Raw genomic sequence first — 17,925 nt, 5'->3', positions numbered from 1 at the left:
AGTATTAATTTATTTACTTGAAAAATCAAAAAAATGTTACAATAATATTTATAATAATTCTACCTTAAAACATTTTTTTCTCCTCCTCAGATTGCTATTTCATCGCACATCAGAGTAACACGCTCTAAAAATATATATTCTCTTGAGATTCGAAATGCAGCAGTAAGTGACACTGGAAAATACACAGTAAAAGCAAAAAATTACCATGGGCAGTGCTCTGCTACAGCATCTTTGACTGTACTCCGTAAGTTTGTTCTCCAGGTCTTTTGTTCAGACAAATCACAACCTTTTGCTGTTGCAAGTCCACTAAAATGACTTACAATAAGAACTACTGGCAATGTTGATTTAGCTATTTTAACAAGTTTCTATTTCTTTTGTATATTATATATACAGAACTAAAACAGCATTAGAAATCTTTGTAACACCCACAGACAAGCAATAGATGCCCTATTACACCAATAGCTGCATGTTAACAGAAGGCTATGAACGTTCCTTCTAGGATGACTGTGTTAAAACCTTGATGCTGGCAATTACTCTTTCCTCATTTACTTACAGAATCTGTTCCAATTGAAATAAGTAATCCAACAATTAAAAATGTTTATGGTAACTTAGCCATAACTGAACTGGGTTTAGTATTTTATCGGCGGTACCCTACCCCAGTTCCTAGCATCAAGGGATTGCTACGATTTGCTTGTATGACTGCGCTTGGCTTTGAAGGAATGCTACAGTAATTGCACTTTTGCTCTTGCCTTTTATAGCTACAGATCAATGCAGTGAAACTTCTTATACCATGCTCATAAGAACTTGAAAGTGTTCTACAAACATGAACCGAACACACAGAATTTCCCAGGGTCTAATTCTAGTAATGGTTCTAGTAGGAAACGCTGTGTGATGACCTGTTTCTTCTGAAGAATGTTTTTTCTTCAAGCTCATACATACCAGTAACAGTTCCATTTCCTACTTGTTTCATTTATAAATTAGTGGTTGTGATTTGGACATCTTGAATCAAATGACTCTAAACAATTCTATCGTTCACTGCAGTTTTCCACTGAAAGCCAACTATGCTGTCTCTTCATTTCTGTAAAACTACCCGTATAGAACTGCATGACTTCGTTCGTTAATGTGACGTTATTGGTTTTTCCTTCTATGTTTGCGATGCTTCCCAGCTCTAATTGAAGAACCTCCAAAAGAGGTAGTATTGAAGACAAGTGGCGACGCAAGCATGCACGAAAGTTTTTCTTCTCAGTCCTTTCAAATGGCTTCTTCTAAACAAGAGGCTTCATTCAGCAGTTTCAGCAGTAGCAGCATGACCGAAATGAAATTTGCAAGCATGTCTGCCAAAAGCATGTCCTCCATGAAAGAATCCTTTGTAGAGATGAGCTCCAGCAGTATTATGGGGAAGTCTAGTATGGCTCAACTGGAGAGTTCAACTAGTAAAATGCTTAAATCGGGTCTGAGAGGTGAGCAATACACTTACTGGTAGAGTTAGTGCTTCTAGTACCCTGAAGTACTCCTCATAGTAAACCTGCTGCATGGCTTAATGGAAACAGACTAACTTGGTATTTCTTCTCCTGTTTTGTAAAGGAGTACCACCCAAAATTGAAGCTCTCCCATCTGATATCAGCATTGACGAAGGAAAAGTTCTCACACTGTCTTGTGCCTTTTCGGGTGAACCTGCTCCTGAAATAACATGGTACTGCAGAGGGAGAAAAATTACCAGTCAGGACCAGCAGGGTAGATTCCACATTGAAACCAGCGAAGATCTAACCACCCTGATCATCATGGATGTCCAGAAGAATGACGGTGGACTATATACCCTGAATTTAGGAAATGAATTTGGTACCGATTCTGCCACTGTGAATATTAGTATTCGATCAATTTAGAGAGCTTGATCTGTATTATTTACACTTGTCTTTTTACAAGTGATTCATATATGGACTGAAATATCTGATCTGTAAATATAAAAAAAATATTTTTGTACCTACCTGAATGAGACAAAGTCCAGAGCTATACAATGTGACTTATAGTCATTATTGACCTAAGAATTTTAAACACTTTTTTCACTGACATGTACATACTGTATATAGCCGAAGTTAACGGTTATGAAGTTTTGTACCATTTATTTTATGACATTTTGAAACGTAACTTTTGGAACTAAGCGTTGGTAGGAGAAAGTTTCCTAGCAAACGACTACCCTGCTCAACATTTAACTAATTTTTGCGCCTCAACTCATTGTTGATGTCTAAGAATGCCTCAACAGGTAGAGAGGCTCCCTGTTGAAGATTACCTATACCTAAGAGATGATACTGTGCATAGTATTTCATACATGCACGAATATTTATGTTGAATCAGAAATGTAAGGCATTGGTGATGTTTGCAATTACCCTCCTGTAAGCATTGCTTTAATGTTTTACATTGGATCCGATTATGTCATAATTTCCATACCTGACTGACAATTCTTGGACAAAGTGCAAGCGGCCAGCACTTTGTTCACCCACTATCTATGTACTGTTTCTGACATACTGACTGCCTGAATAGCTTTAAAAAAGTAACATCACCTGGCCATCCCCTTAATCAACAAAGCTATTTAGGCACTCAAGTGCAGCAGCAGTACCCCTTCTCGGAGGTTTGTAGGATGCAGTGACTGAGTTTGTGTGGTAGATTTAGACATCCAGTAGTCACTTCTGGGCAACTAAGCAACGAACCACAGTTTAAAAACCAAACTGTTGTTACAACATCAAATACCGCCCTGCACTTCAATTTGCTTTAGTTCTCCTAATGTAGTAATTTAGCTGTTGAACCTCCTTGAGATAGAATTGTTCATTTGAAATAAAGCATGCTTTCTGCACCATAAAATTTGTGACTATTTATTTATTATGCTCTGTTTTTATAGTTCCTGTACTGACTACATGCTGTGGTTTAGGCCCGGCTGGTCACTAAGTACCACACAGCTGCTTGCCCACTCCTCTTCCCCAGTGGGATGGGGAGGAGAAAATACAATCATAGAATCTTTTTAGTTGGAAAAGACCTTTAAGATCAAGGCCAACCATTAACGCAACACTGCTAACACTACCACTAAATCATGTCCCTACACACCTCTGCCGCTCCTTCCTCCTCAAGGGAGGACTCCTTCCACTCTGGCTCCTGCTCCAGCATGGGGTCCCTCCCATGGGAGACAGTCCTCCACAAACTTCTCCAACACAAATCCTTCCCATTGGCTGCAGTTCTTCACAAACTGCTCCAGCACAGGCTTCCACCCCTCCTCCCATCCTGCTCTTAAATACATTAATCAGAGGTGCTAATTAGCTGAGCTTTGGCCAGGGTCTGACTTTGATCCCGGGGAAGCGTCTAGCAGCTTCTCACAGAAGCCACCCCTGCAGCCCCTCCCTGCTACGCAAACCTAGTACACTACAGAGAAAGAGCTGTTGAAAGAAAAGACAAGACTACATTGAAAAGCAATTCTCCAGTGTAAGCCAGGTAGTTAACTGTTGAACATCCAGCCATCTATCAGAAACAGCCTGGCCACCCAAAAGTCAACCTTAAAAACAGTCACTTTTTTTTTTAAAAAAAAAAACAAACTTTTCTTCATTTTCTTTATTGACAAAGAATAAATTCTAGCACATAACTAAGCATTAGACTGTTCTTATCCCTAACAAGTGAATTTCCAGGCCTTCCACTAGACTCGATGTGGATAAATTGCTAATCTCTTTTTTAGAGCTGGTCTCTGCTCAAAGTGGTTAAAAAACAGCCTCAGGAAACCTTGCTATTGCCTGGCTTTTTTTGGTAGCTGCAACTAGTATAGACAGACCCTAACTGCCTGGAGCTACAAGTTCTCACCTCCCATGGGTGATTAAGGGCCCATGCCCCAACATTTCTTCATCCCTCAGATCAGCTGACATATCTGTAGGAGCAAAGCCCGTCTTTACATTCCTGGGAGGGATCACAAATACCATATAGGCAGGTCACAGTTTTGGTTATCTATGGGAAAAAGAGTATCAAGGTCAAAGGAACAACTGCTTCTAGAATTCACACTGGTTAGTAGAAAAAGCTTGACAGCAAATACACTCAAGCAATGCAACACTGCTTCAGGGGCTGTACAATTCTCTTAAGTGGAGCAGAGGCACTACTGAGCAACACTAGGCAACACTACAACTGTCAGCATACTGCTACTACTAAACAAAAGCCCAGGGGTAGTATCAGAAGTAGTAAAGCAGTTAACATGTTTAAAAACCTATTCCAAAAAGACTCACTATAGAAGCAGATTTTTTCATTTCCTATAAACCTATATACTATCAACCACTAGCTATCCAAATGATGAAGGAAAGCTAATAAATGCAGATGAGATAAGGGCTAAAGGATTTCAGAAGACCTGTTTTGGGTCAGAACAAGATCTGGACTTATTCAAGTGATGGAACCAGGAACCTTTAGAAACAATCATAAAGGTGAAAAAGTTTAAGAGTGTATGATATTTCTTCCTTACAGAGGAAAGTCAAAAGGAATAATAAAAATTAGGTTAAAAGGCCCATTTATTTCAATATTTAAAGCATTCAAAAAATAAAACACCCCAAAAAAAACCACACCAAAAAAAACCATGCAAGAAAACTTCTCATTCTAACTCCATTAGAATGTTTAAAAAAAAAAACCACCCATAAACCAACAAACTCAATACAAGACCAAAAATACACAGGTACAGTCTTGTTTAACCAACAACTACCTTATTTACACTGACACATAAAATTAACACTAAAAACACACTACTCTGTCGTCTCAGCAGAAAGTAATAGTGACAGAGAACATCTGCAGACGTAAGCATGGACTCTTCTCCACAACATTACTTGAAACTCAGTCCTCCATGGCCTCTACTGAGTCTAGATATATGTTCTTGACCAGAAAGAAAGCACAATGGTGTGGCAGCATAAGCAAGTTCGTTCTGTTTGTACCTCTCTGGCCCAACTCTGCACAGTACTTAGGCAAGCACACCTAACTTTAAGCAGATGAGCCACTGATGTCTAAAAATAGGACTTAAAGTACTTACAGGCTTTGCTGAAGCACAGCTTTAACAGATAACTTCACATGCCAGTCTGATGAGCCAGTTGTTTTTTTTTTTTCCCACAAGACTGCTAAGTGAATGATAATATAGAGTGACACTGATAAAGTCTCAAACTAAACCTTCAGTATTAAGAACATATCCATAAACAGTAACATTTTTCAAGACAATAGATTAAGCAGTCTCTGGATAAAAAATAAACATAAAATGAGCAATAAACATTTTAAATTACTTGCTTATTATATTCAGGTCAAATATTGGGATTTTTAATTGTACAAGCTGACATTTCCTCTCTTTGAAGATAAAACCTACTGCACCATAGGAACAAGATCTGAAAAATATCCTATCACTGTATGTGTGTGAAGGCATTTGGACTCGCTTCCTGGCTCCTAACATGTAAGGAAAAACTTCTTAGCAAAGCTCTGTGAGCTGTTGTACAAATTCTGCTGTAGGGCTATACATTCTCTACTGGCATTTTACATTGGGCAGCCTCAAAAAACAAAAAAAAAAAAAAAGAAATGTTATTATGGCTACCCACCATCACAGTAAGAGATTCATTTTACCACAAGCAGACAAGAAACCATAGTCTTAACATGGTACTTCAATTTTTACCATCATCTCCCGTTTCAAAGACTTTTCCCTTCCCTGGGAGAAAATTATATGAACAGAACACAAAAACCTCACATCTCTGATGAAGTATTAAAACTGAATCTCCTCTAGTTGTTTTCGTTTTTGCCTTCCCCTTTTTGAAGATGATAATGACCTTTGATTTAAAAAAGAAAAAAAAAATCAGAATGCCTAATGTCTATTAAAAAAACCCAAAGTATAACACAGTCAAAGCCAGATCATTCAGTTATTCCCACACTGGAATATGTCATAGTACTAACAGCAGCAGTACAAAGGTGAAAGGATGACAGAGGTACTCTGGCCTGTCAGAAAATGACAGCCAGTGTGTAGAAAAATGAGTCAGACCCACACAGGGCAACTACATCCTGCTTCTGCCACTGTAACTAAAACTTTGTGGAAAATGTCTAGGCATTTTTTCTAAACAATCCTAACTGTGGCAGTATTTAAAGTTCCTATTATTTACTTCTCCGTGCACTGATCAGTCTCAGAAGTCTTTTTTGCACAATGTGGAGTCCAAACTATTTTCTCTGCAGTAGCTGAAAGCCAGAAAAAGATGTCTGTTAACGTGACATGTACTTAACACTGTACAAGCTGGCAGAAAGCTCAGTGAAATTTCAAAAAGCAGCTCTAAGACAGCATATGATTCAAGACAACACTCACTGAAATATGTAGTTTACTCCTCTGAACATCTTTTTTAATACTTATTTTTACAACTGTCATACAGAATACATTAAAGCAAACATTCAGGAGAAATAAAAATGTACAAGTATGTGTGTGGGTGATATGCAGATGCAAATGCTAGTTGCATGAAAACTGACAGAACTGAGCACAAATGACAGCCCTAAGCTGATAACCACAAATAAGACTTTACTTGTACAAGGCATTCCATTCGACCCTGACATAATGGCTTATAAACTGTGATTTTGTATATGGACAACAGCTCATATATTTTTCCTCAGTGTTTGGACCTATTTTGATTCAGATGAATCAGCATTCCAGAAATTTATAAGGAAAGTTTCCATTTCATTCCACCTGTCCTTTCCAGTCTGCTTCAAAAACACCAACTTATTCGTATACACAAAAGGAAGACTAGTTTAACCAAATTAAAGAATATTTGATTATAAACACAGATTTTGGTATGTGCTTGAGTGCAAAAAACCCTGTACATTTATTTAACAACTGTGTAAATCAAAAAACAGTAAACGGCTTGCTTAAAGTGTTCTGCAGCTAAGACTTTATAGACCAAGTTTATCCCTAAATGAATACCCAAAAATTCCCAAAAAGCTTACAATGCAAACCCTAACAACCTTATGGACCAAGGTGCTAGTAGGCACTGTTATACTGTATTACTCATTAATTAGGAGAGTCAGACTCCAATCTCACTTACAGTTAATGCAAATTTACACTGATGTAACTGAGAGCAGAATCTATCTCCTGGTTTATACCAATCTCAAATGATATAAAGGAGTTGCAAAAACAGAAGCTCCCTTTTGTATAAATATGTAATAAATAAAATACGTATAGATACAAATATTCGTTACAACAGCAGCTTAATGGTCTAATATTTCAGCTCTTGCTTCTATAATACTTGCTAAAAAAAGTCTTAACTAGGCAAAGTAAATCTTAACAATGCTGCATTAGCTGCTTGTCATGCTACACACCCCAGAAACAACTTATGCACATTTTGAAGCCTTTAGTAGATCTTCAGAAGTGAAAGTAGGTAGAAACTTCTGATGCAAAAAATAATAAATAAAAATTATTAAATATCCAATGTTTGGTACAAATGCTTTATATTAAGTTATTTTATACATTTCTTTAGAAAAATACACTAAATATTTCTACTTTCATTGGCTAAAAATAAGGACCAGATTATGTATATCCTTATGTTTTTAAAGAAGGCAATGTCAATTACTGTCAAGCTGCTAGAGCAAACCCATTAGTGCCCATTCCCACAGCCCTTACACAGACAAAAAAGCCACTGCAGGGCTAATCACAGCTCCTGGTGCATGACCTGGTACAACCGACCAAAAGGCCCATGGCACAAGTTGCATTTTCTCCAGGAAAAGAAAAGAAAAAGTTTATAACCTTCAAGTTTACTAATGTATCAGTCAGACCTTCACACTTTTTAAAAAGAGCTACATTTACAAATGTGGATGCTTATCTGTTAAGCCATCATTTGTTCCAAAAATGCACATTCAAACTGTGAAATATTAGGAAAATACTCTTGCAAATAAACTATATAAAGATAAAATACACTTCAAAGATAGTTTTTATGTTGTTCTATAAAGTGCAGAGAAATCCTTCTAAAAAGGGAAATGACTACTTCCTATATCAACAGTATAATTACAGCAGCCTTTGCATAGCATTATTTATAGAAAATTGAATACTTTCAGTTTCTTCAAGAAGAAAAGGATGAAAGAGTCTCTTCCAGTTCAGATCTTTCCTTTGATACCAATCGATTTTCTTCAGGAATGGTTGATGATACCAGATCTCCATTGACAGCACTTTTAGAACAGTGAGCAGATCCTATGGAGATACCAACAAGTACCTAATTTTCAACAACGGTAACAACAAAAGCCTTGCGTTACAGGAAGCTAGACTGATGTGCACCTACATTAGCAATAAGACCCAGAACAGGATCTCAGCTAAGCTGATTAGCTGAGGATACATGCTGGCATACGCTGTGCTGGCAGCAGATGAGTGAGGTGAAAGAGGTGGTCATCCTGCAATACGCGAGAACACGGGAGGCAAGATTCTATTAGTACAAATATCCCTTTTCTGGTTATGTCTCAATTTTATCTTGCCAGTAGTCTCAATGATTTCAGCACAACTACTCCAGCTGTAAGATCTTTTTCAATATGAATTAAAGCCAGCAAAAGTCAGCCACGTAAGCTACAGAAGTGATTTGATTTATAATACAGGAATCTTACAACCAAACTTTGCATAATGAAGAAAACTTTTCTTCATGCTGATATTGGTACTAGAATAGCTGCCGTAACCAGGACAATAAATTGTACAGAAAGAAACAAAAGAAAATTATCCTTCTTCCAAACTTACTCTGAGAATCTTCAAAGGGCGTATCACTGTAAGATTCTGTATCCGAGTACGTTCTTCTGCGCCGCTGTGAAAATCGGTGAAGGGATGAAATTGGTTCCTTTACAGAGTGATTATTCCTACAAAAGAAGTGAGATATATTAGTAAGCAAAATCTGTAACAACCCACTCAAACTTAATATGCTTTAAATTTAAAATAATTTTGGTGCTTAAAGCGTAAGAATGTTTTTCACTGTACTAAACTAAAAAAGGCACAGTCAACAGAACATTCTTAATTTTCACAATTATGAAGTCTGAAAATGGAAATAAAAGTGTATGATAATCTTCACATGTAGAAGAAAATAATTTGGCAGCCTGACATGCTGATCCAAACAGAATGTTAGCATTTCAAGCTCCATGTCTAATTTCATGAACTTGACAGAATAATCCATTTGCACAGTTTCTAGCATGAAGAAATTTTTATAGTGTGTTAGAGACAGGAGCTGCTCTATTAACCAGCAACACTGATAATCTGCAGCCTTAGTTTTCAAAATTATATCAATTTATGCGGTTTAATTTTTTTCCCCTCAAGTGCACAATTCTCACATTTTCATTTTAATGCTATCAGGTTCAGGAAGATTTTTTTGAGACATAAGAAAAAAGCTTAATGAAATAGAAAATCACCTTTCTGAATAGCAAGGACCAGGGTGGCTAATGGAACGCTTCATCTAGGAGGAAAAAAGCATACAAACAAACAACTAACCACACCAAAAATATCACAAGCTACTTTTAAGAATACTACACATATATACACTAATTTCTACTTTATTTATAGTCTCTACAAAGAGGGAGGGCAATCTTTCTTTTTTTAATTAAATGCACCATTCTTAGTTAAAAATCAGATTTAACTATATGAAAATACATGGATTGCCATCAATATCAAAAGTTTTAAAGCATTCACACAAGAAATAGTTTACTACAAAAAATACTACCTAGTTTCTAGGAAATTCATTCTCTCTTGCTCCAAAGTCACTCACAGAGCCAATTGTTAATTGCTATGATGTACAAAATAAAGACATTTTTCCTACACCAAATGCCAGTTTAAATTCCCCATTACACAATAAAGCCAAATCCTGCCTCTTGATTCCTTGTGGTTCTTCTGGTTACACTGTCACACCTCAGTGCATAACATAGAAGCTTATTAATTTAAATCAATAAATATCAGCTCTGTAAGTTAATTAATTGCAGATAAAGAGACAAGAAATCTGAGTGCAAAGAAAGGTATTCCCACAAACAAAAAACCTGCACAACACAGCTCATGTTGGAATCTATACATATGGTCAAGACCACATTTGATTCCACATACACTGTCCTTCTAAGTGAAATAATCCATCACGAAGATTTATACAAGTAATGTCTGCCATTATTTATCTTTTTGTTAAATAGGGCCTGATAAATTAATATATTTTTAATTATATACACTGAAAGATATGCTATCTTGCTGAAGTGTTTCAAGCCACAAGACATTGATCTGTTTGAACAGGAGGCAAGGTTATGGAATTTAAGATCAGTGTACAGTTAGCATTCTAAAAAACCCAAAGAAACAGTTGAACTAAGGAAAAGTTAAACCTCATTCATTTACGAGATACTTCATTACAGGGCCTTGACATGTACAATAAGGTACTCTGATTACGTAAAGGCAAACGAGGCTGGGAATGGAAAATTACTGATTTATATTTAGGTGATCATAACAAAGTCAAGATTTCAACTGTTGACATCATAGCACATAGCAATAGCCCAGTCTTCTGCCATTCTTCCGCCCATCCAACCAACAACATGACACTTATCAAAAAAATAGTATTTCAAAATGTCTAAACCATTTGGACAGGTGATGGTGACACAGGAGAAACCAGGGGATCAGGATGAGGCAGCTGGAACATTTCTGGTTTAAACTTGGCATTAGCAATCTTCACACATTCTTCAAGTGTTGTGATAAATGTATTACATGTGGCACTAAGCAAGGAAGAGGCTTCATTCATGTTCTGAAAATAAATGAAAGCACAAGCATTAGCAAGAAGAAAAAAGAAAAAGCTGTAAACAGAACTCTCCCTCACCACCACACACAGTAATTTATCCTCCTTACCACTAAGCTTCCATTTCCCATTTTATTTAATCAAATATACACCTTCTGATGAGGTTAATTTAAGCAAACAAATGTGGCAGCATTGTAATTTCTTTCTGAATGTCTTTAGGGTATCAGCCAACAACGCTGTAATGATTTTACTGCAAAGTTTGTCTCAGAGTGACTAGCTGGCATCAGAGATCATTCAGTGAAACAGATGACCCACAGCAGCACCCACAAACAGCTTTATCGCCCCACCACAAGGAGCCTGCAGGTCACTTTCACCTTGCTGCAAACTGACAAGAGCTTCCTTCCCGTGCTGTGACTGTCAACCCCTTGCTCTACCCTAAGTGGACAACACTGATGTCCACACCCTGCTCACAAACGTACAGAACGAAGCCATTCATAATTTCCAGTACTGACTTTCATTGAAAAGCAGAAGCACTAGAATAATTTTGCTTGTGCCTATTCAGAGAGACTTACCTTCACCACAGGTTTCCAGTACCTGTAACACTAGCTTTCACTGGTAACAAAGTGGAATATGCTCCAACACAAGGAAGTAAAGAATAGACAAACAAGATTGTTGCAACTACTCTGCCCATAACAGAGATGCGAAACAAGACAAATTATTGCATAACTCACATGGCAGCTCTTCTGGCCTTTTAAGCAAATGGCTCAATAACACAATTGCTTCCTAATACACATGATAATTACAGTTTTAAGATCATCCAGGTACTTTAATATAATACTAACAGTGATATGTGCATATATACCAGCACTCAAAAACTGACTTTAGATTAAATCTCCCAACATCAGGGAAATAAAAAAGGCATAAGATGTCAACAGAAACTTGAGGTATATTATATAATAAGGTTCTCCAATGGCATGCTAGAAATTCTGTACCTCAATGCTGGGAGGAGAGCGAGTCTTGTCATGGTGAACAAATTCTTGTATTGTATGAACTTGCTGCATTAAAAGATCACAGTAGAGACGAAGTTCGGACATTTTGGTTTTAAGAGATTCATTGGTCTCACTTATTTCTATTAAAAAAAATAAACAAAATATCAATTTACCTCATGCAATGTATATGCACGTTTAAATTCTTAAGCACTTTTCATTTAAGTATCAATTTAGAAATTCACTTACACTTTCACTTAATTTTGAGTAAAATTGGATTCTGCAATGAGTCAAGAACTGTACTTGAAGCAGACAATAGTTTGTAGTTTTGGTTAACTGATGCTAATGTAATGACAACTAAGAAAGAGGCACATTACTACGAAATAGGAAGTTGAAGTCTTTCTTAGCTGCAATGCAATGTAGAAAAAAGTTTAGTGGATGAAATTTATGCTCATTAAAGTGGCTGGAAATGGTTACATTAAGCTACCCAAGAAAAACTACAGAAAAAACAATAGTAACTATAAAGAATCAAAACATCAGAAATTAAGTGGCTTCACAACAGCTACAAACAGTATGTTTGTTCTTGTAAGGATAGCAAGTTGCTGGTATTTCAGCTTCATAAGATGGAAGAATTCAATGGAGGTAACCTCTAATCCAAACATCAAGAGGGAGTTTACCATATAAATGGCTAGAAATAATTACAATTTATATTTAAATACAACAATACTGACTTTCTACCACAATATCTGCACTATCATTATTTGATAACAAGCATTTAAAAAAAAAACAGTAAGGTATACGTATATGCTGTAGGTAACACACATACCTTTTTCTTTTTTTGTTCTGGTATCTGCTAAACAGGCTTTTGCACTCCCCAGTGCTACCAGCCACCTTTGCCTTTCAGCTGCATTAACTGCTTTCATATAGAAATGCTGTTCTCCTGGGATGATTAGCTCCATTCTTGTGTTGTCTGTTGCATGAACTTATGACAGAGGAGGGGAAAAAAAAAAAAAAAAAAAACCACAATTAAAAAAAACCCTCAACTCAGTAACAATCATTTATAAACTCCCTTATAGATGAAATCTGGCTTAGGTTGCAGAGTCCTAGAACCAAGAACTGAGGTGAACTTGGTTCACCTTCTATTATATTCAATGCTACATCTTAAACGGAATACTCTGCTGAGTTCCATGTCATCAGCTACCGTTCCTCCAGACCCACTCCTTACTAGCCATGGATGCAGGGGACTGCACCAAATCCAGACTTCAGCAATTATTATTCCTGAACCAAAAGAAGATGACAAGCAAAACAAACAACTGAAATAGGATCTTCCACCTTACATCACTAATTTCATCTACAGCAAGGAAACGGTAAGAAAAAGGAGTTACCACATGAAAAATATTTGGTGGCCCATGTAAAAGTAGTAGTCATACTTTTTAATACACAAATACCCACAACACAAGCCCTGCAGGTATCTGGAAATAGGTCACGAGCAGAAAGCAACGGAGAGTCAGACAGTGCCATGCTATTAGCCAAGGAGGCTGACCTACAGCTTGGAATACACTAAAGGCTAAACTCAGAGTCTGTCTAATGCATCCATCACATACATGTGGACAGCTGCTGACAGTGACAAAAGTAAAAATGACTCATGAAAACAGAAGACTAAACATTTCTGGTGCATAAAAATCTCCTCTTTCGGGTCACTGCTGCTGCTCTTCTGAAAAACTAGCATTTAAGAATCAGTCTCTTACTCCTGGTCATGAGAGGGATAAGTAGTAGAACTAAGTAACCAGGCAACGTAACTTAAAGCATAAGACACATGCACAAAACTATTTAAACCAAAAAAGGAACATACGGTGGGTTCCAAATCTCAAAACAGAGCTCTGGCAAAAACATTTTTCTTTGTCACATTGGACTAGATAAACAAAAACAGAGGAGGAAAAGCTTCTGATGCAAAGTGTACATTGTGTGGTCTTTTCCATTTCCCCAGCAGCTAAAATTTCCTCAAGCAGAAATCTATTAACTCTTACCTTTTATTTCACACACAGCCATCTTTATACTTCCTTTGCTGCCTTTGCAAACATCATCCTGTGAATCATAGTATGACAATATCCCATTGTCTAACACAAACCACCGAGGCTGCCAACCTAAGATCAAAAACATGAAAAGGAAGTTTAACCTACTAAATTGCAAATCAAATTCAGCTCTTCGGCTATTAGAACTTTTATAAAACAATGCAAACATTAAACTACTCATGTAACACACCAGGAAGTAAACAATCTGCACAGTCTGAAGACCAGAGGCTCCCTATAACCAAACCCGTATCATATGGATATTTCACTTCCATTCTTTTTGGATGCAAGATCAGCAGTATTTCAGTTTTCACTATATTCCTTTCTAGAATTTTTATTTAGCCACTGAAGAATCCTATTTTGAAGGTTGGTAAGTTACATAAATATGAAGAGTCATTATCATTCAAGTATATTTTTCAGGTAGACTTTCCTAAGATTGTAGTATCTTATTTGTAAGACACAAATTACTGGTGTCACAAACTGTTATGCTATGCTCTCCTCTGCATACTGTATTTCAGTGACAACCTCTGTATTTCACACTTTACTGACATGCCATTTTCTCTGAGAGTAGTCCAGCTCCATTGCTCAACAACAATTTAATGTCAGGCATTTAATGTGCAGGGAACTGAGACATGGCTTATACTCCTAGCTCCATTTGTGAGGACAGCATACACCAGCTCCTCTACTAAGGTTTTCACCAGCTTTGCATTAGCAAAATTAGATAATGATCTCTGACTTCGTTACTTCTACAAAACAGAGCAGTTTATGCATAGACACAAATATCTGTGAAAACTCTATGCAGCGTTACATCACATAGTAAGTTATTGCCATGGGCCCTCTTGGATTAAAGTATATGAGCACTCTTTCACCTCTCCCTCTTTATTATTTTTTTTTTAACCAGCTATTTCATAAAACTCAACACTCATTGGATTAGGTGCCCTAATTTCTAATACTACTAAAAGCAAACCGTTTTTCCTACTAAATCCCCTTTGTTTCTAAAAATAACATAGAACTAAAATATTCCAGTCTGGGTCAGCTGATCAAGAGGAGCCGATTATCCCTCTATTTACAGCTGACACCAAACTTCCTACTTGGGTTAGGGTTTGGAATGGCAGTAACTGCGTGGCCAAGAGCTCAACATATTTGGTGATAGGACAGTGTGGTCCATGGCGCTTACCAATTGCCACTCCCATAGAGCAAGCTGCAGACATCCAGCAGCAGTGTATTATAATGCAGGAGACCTAGTCAGGTACCAGAGTCCTGAAAATCAGCTAAAGACTTCATACTACTCACATTAAGTCATTACAAGTTTTAACACTAATACACAGTGTAAGACCAGGCCCCATTACATCATGTCACAATCCTATGCTAAAGAAATAATGACATGTAACTATTTTCTTCATTTATTAGCTATAATGGTAAGCATCTATGTATTTCAAAATGCAGAGTGATAACTAATAAATAGATCCACACTCAGCTATAAAAACAGAACAAAAAAACAGACAAACATTGAGGGATACCAACTCCCACAGGAACCAGTTCAAATTGTATGCATACATCACCACTTAAACTGAAAGAACAAACAAACAGTCACAAAGTGACTGTACTGAAGACCCTGCCCTGTAAAATGCAGTTCAGCAGTGGACTGATGCTTTTTTCCCCTGCTACACTCTGTTGACTCTGTGCTGCCCTTAGCTCCTAAGTGCATGCACAGGTGCCTGTCTCAACAGTCTGATTCTGATAAAAAAGGGACCCTACATGGACGATTATTCCAGCCTCACATTATGCTGGTGTTGGGAGGGGGGGGGCGGGGGGGAAAACACACAAACACAAAAGCAAAGGATTTAAAAGACTCCAATTGCCTCACAGACCAAGCTAAAGAACAAAACCACCTCTTTCCGATTTGAAATTGGACAAACAGAGCCTCTTACATTTGACAAAGTATTTAACAAAGCTGTACTCGATAAATTCTTAGATACACACGTACAATTTGCGGGGAAAAAAATAAAGCCGTACTTCTGGTTTGCTTTCAGTGAAAGAGGAAACCAAGTTTTCTCCACAATGCTTCAGCAACAATAACAACCTCCTTTGCTGCTACTGTTAATGACAGCAAGTACTACAGCCTACTTCTGACTACAAAAGTAGATAGCAGAGTAACAACACTTAAACATTTCACCAATACAATTAGGTTATTTATTTTCTGCCCTCCTATGTTCCAAAAATTGTAGGGAATTCCTGACACACTGTAACTTTGAAGTGCAAGAGCAGATGCTCTCAGTTGGCCAGCAAACACAGACAGAAAGGTGCAGTTTGCTGTTCTAGAGGACTACTGACTTTTAGCAGAACTTACCTGTGTATCGATGTAACAGCCTATTGTGCGCACAGCATTCACAGTTACCGTTAAAGAATTACTTATTAAATACCAGACTTCAAGGGGAAGTTCGTATCAAACACCACAAGGGCTCATTACCAGTGACCTTTTACCTTTTGCCACAGTAACAGTTTTGGTTACAAAAATGAAAGTGACAATTTCCATTCTCTTCTGAAGAGAAACTCGTACTCTTAAACACAACTTTTTCTGTATGCTTTCTCTCCACATTTATTGTGAAGTGACAAAAATCTCTTATCAATAGCTATTTAATTACAGTACAACTGTTCTCTTGCACCAGAAGGACAATATACGTGGACACATATTTGCTCTGAAAAACGCAAGATTACGCTCTCTACACTTCAATTCACAGCCCATGCTTTATAAACCCTCAGAGTTGAGTTTCATACCACTTCACATTCAAAACCTGACTATGCTGAAGAACAGCACACGTGAAGTGCCCAAGAACAAGAGGGCAAAGAAGATATTGCCAAAGCAGTCAAACACGAGGCCTGACTAAGCATGGTATATGATCCAACATTGATTTGCTCTGGAGGAACAATTAGCCCTATTACAGCGTCAGAGAAGAAATCTGTTTCACCTTGACAGTACTGGCTATCCACTGCTATCTCCAGAGAGAAGTGGTATCTCTATTACAACAGAGGAGGAGGAAAACAAAACCGGAAATTTGATGGCAAACGCAGGTATTTGCTGCATTTCTACCTGCAGCACTTCTAAAAATACATTTTGTGAATAGTTCGCCCAGAACTAAAGTTTTTTATATGCTTTACAGGTTGAGGTTGAGTCTTTGCCCCTGCATTCTAACAAAATTACCAATCAAAACCAAATTAAAAGATAATTCAGACTTTTACATTCAGCGCTGAAAATTTAGAGATGCAGTCTTAGATGATTCCTCAACAGCAAGCGAGGATACCCTGCAAGTTTCTACGCTACAAATCAAGGCTTATTCTGAGAGGAAACACCATGAGTTGAGTTTCATACCACTTCACATTCAAAACCTGACTATGCTGAAGAACAGCACACGTGAAGTGCCCAAGAACAAGAGGGCAAAGAAGATATTGCCAAAGCAGTCAAACACGAGGCCTGACTAAGCATGGTATATGATCCAACATTGATTTGCTCTGGAGGAACAATTAGCCCTATTACAGCGTCAGAGAAGAAATCTGTTTCACCTTGACAGTACTGGCTATCCACTGCTATCTCCAGAGAGAAGTGGTATCTCTATTACAACAGAGGAGGAGGAAAACAAAACCGGAAATTTGATGGCAAACGCAGGTATTTGCTGCATTTCTACCTGCAGCACTTCTAAAAATACATTTTGTGAATAGTTCGCCCAGAACTAAAGTTTTTTATATGCTTTACAGGTTGAGGTTGAGTCTTTGCCCCTGCATTCTAACAAAATTACCAATCAAAACCAAATTAAAAGATAATTCAGACTTTTACATTCAGCGCTGAAAATTTAGAGATGCAGTCTTAGATGATTCCTCAACAGCAAGCGAGGATACCCTGCAAGTTTCTACGCTACAAATCAAGGCTTATTCTGAGAGGCCCTGGGCTGTCGGAATAAGGAGTCTCCCTCCAGCCTGTCCCGTTAAGAGTCCCCGACTAACTTGGCAAGGCGCAGTCCCGGCCTCGAGAGGCACTTGGCCCCCCAGTTCCCAGGGGAAGCCCGCGGGGCCGGGCACCTCTCGGCTGCGAGGCTGTCGGCGCCGCGTGGGTGCCCACGCCGCTGGGCTGCGAGG

At 37.8% G+C, this 17,925-nt stretch overlaps 2 protein-coding genes across 2 annotated transcripts in view; one reads left to right on the top strand and one right to left on the bottom strand.

Moving 5' to 3' along the window:
- LOC104512774 (titin-like) overlaps positions 1-2,856 on the top strand; it is a gene marked incomplete at its 5' end in the record, with an annotated part of 46,295 nt that extends 43,439 nt beyond the window's left edge. The window contains 3 exons of the mRNA XM_010155878.1: positions 91-244; positions 1,167-1,460; positions 1,585-2,856. Of these exons, the coding sequence (XP_010154180.1) occupies positions 91-244; positions 1,167-1,460; positions 1,585-1,883 (747 nt within the window). The remainder of the gene's footprint in view (positions 1-90; positions 245-1,166; positions 1,461-1,584) is intronic.
- Positions 2,857-7,747: 4,891 nt separating this feature from the next.
- Positions 7,748-17,404, bottom strand: PLEKHA3 (pleckstrin homology domain containing, family A (phosphoinositide binding specific) member 3; the record flags this gene model as incomplete). Its single annotated transcript, XM_010155877.1, has 11 exons — positions 7,748-8,200; positions 8,732-8,847; positions 9,391-9,434; positions 10,584-10,748; positions 11,732-11,868; positions 12,552-12,707; positions 13,753-13,869; positions 15,303-15,364; positions 16,145-16,164; positions 16,738-16,812; positions 17,330-17,404. Coding segments are annotated over 11 exons (1,095 nt in total), but the record flags the coding sequence as incomplete, so codon positions are not given.
- Between the last annotated feature and the right edge of the window lie 521 nt (positions 17,405-17,925).

This window comes from Eurypyga helias, unplaced genomic scaffold (genome assembly GCF_000690775.1).
Source record: "Eurypyga helias isolate BGI_N326 unplaced genomic scaffold, ASM69077v1 scaffold31537, whole genome shotgun sequence".
Classification (NCBI taxonomy): Eukaryota; Metazoa; Chordata; class Aves; order Eurypygiformes; family Eurypygidae; genus Eurypyga; species Eurypyga helias.
This window is presented reverse-complemented; position numbering and strand designations above follow the sequence as displayed.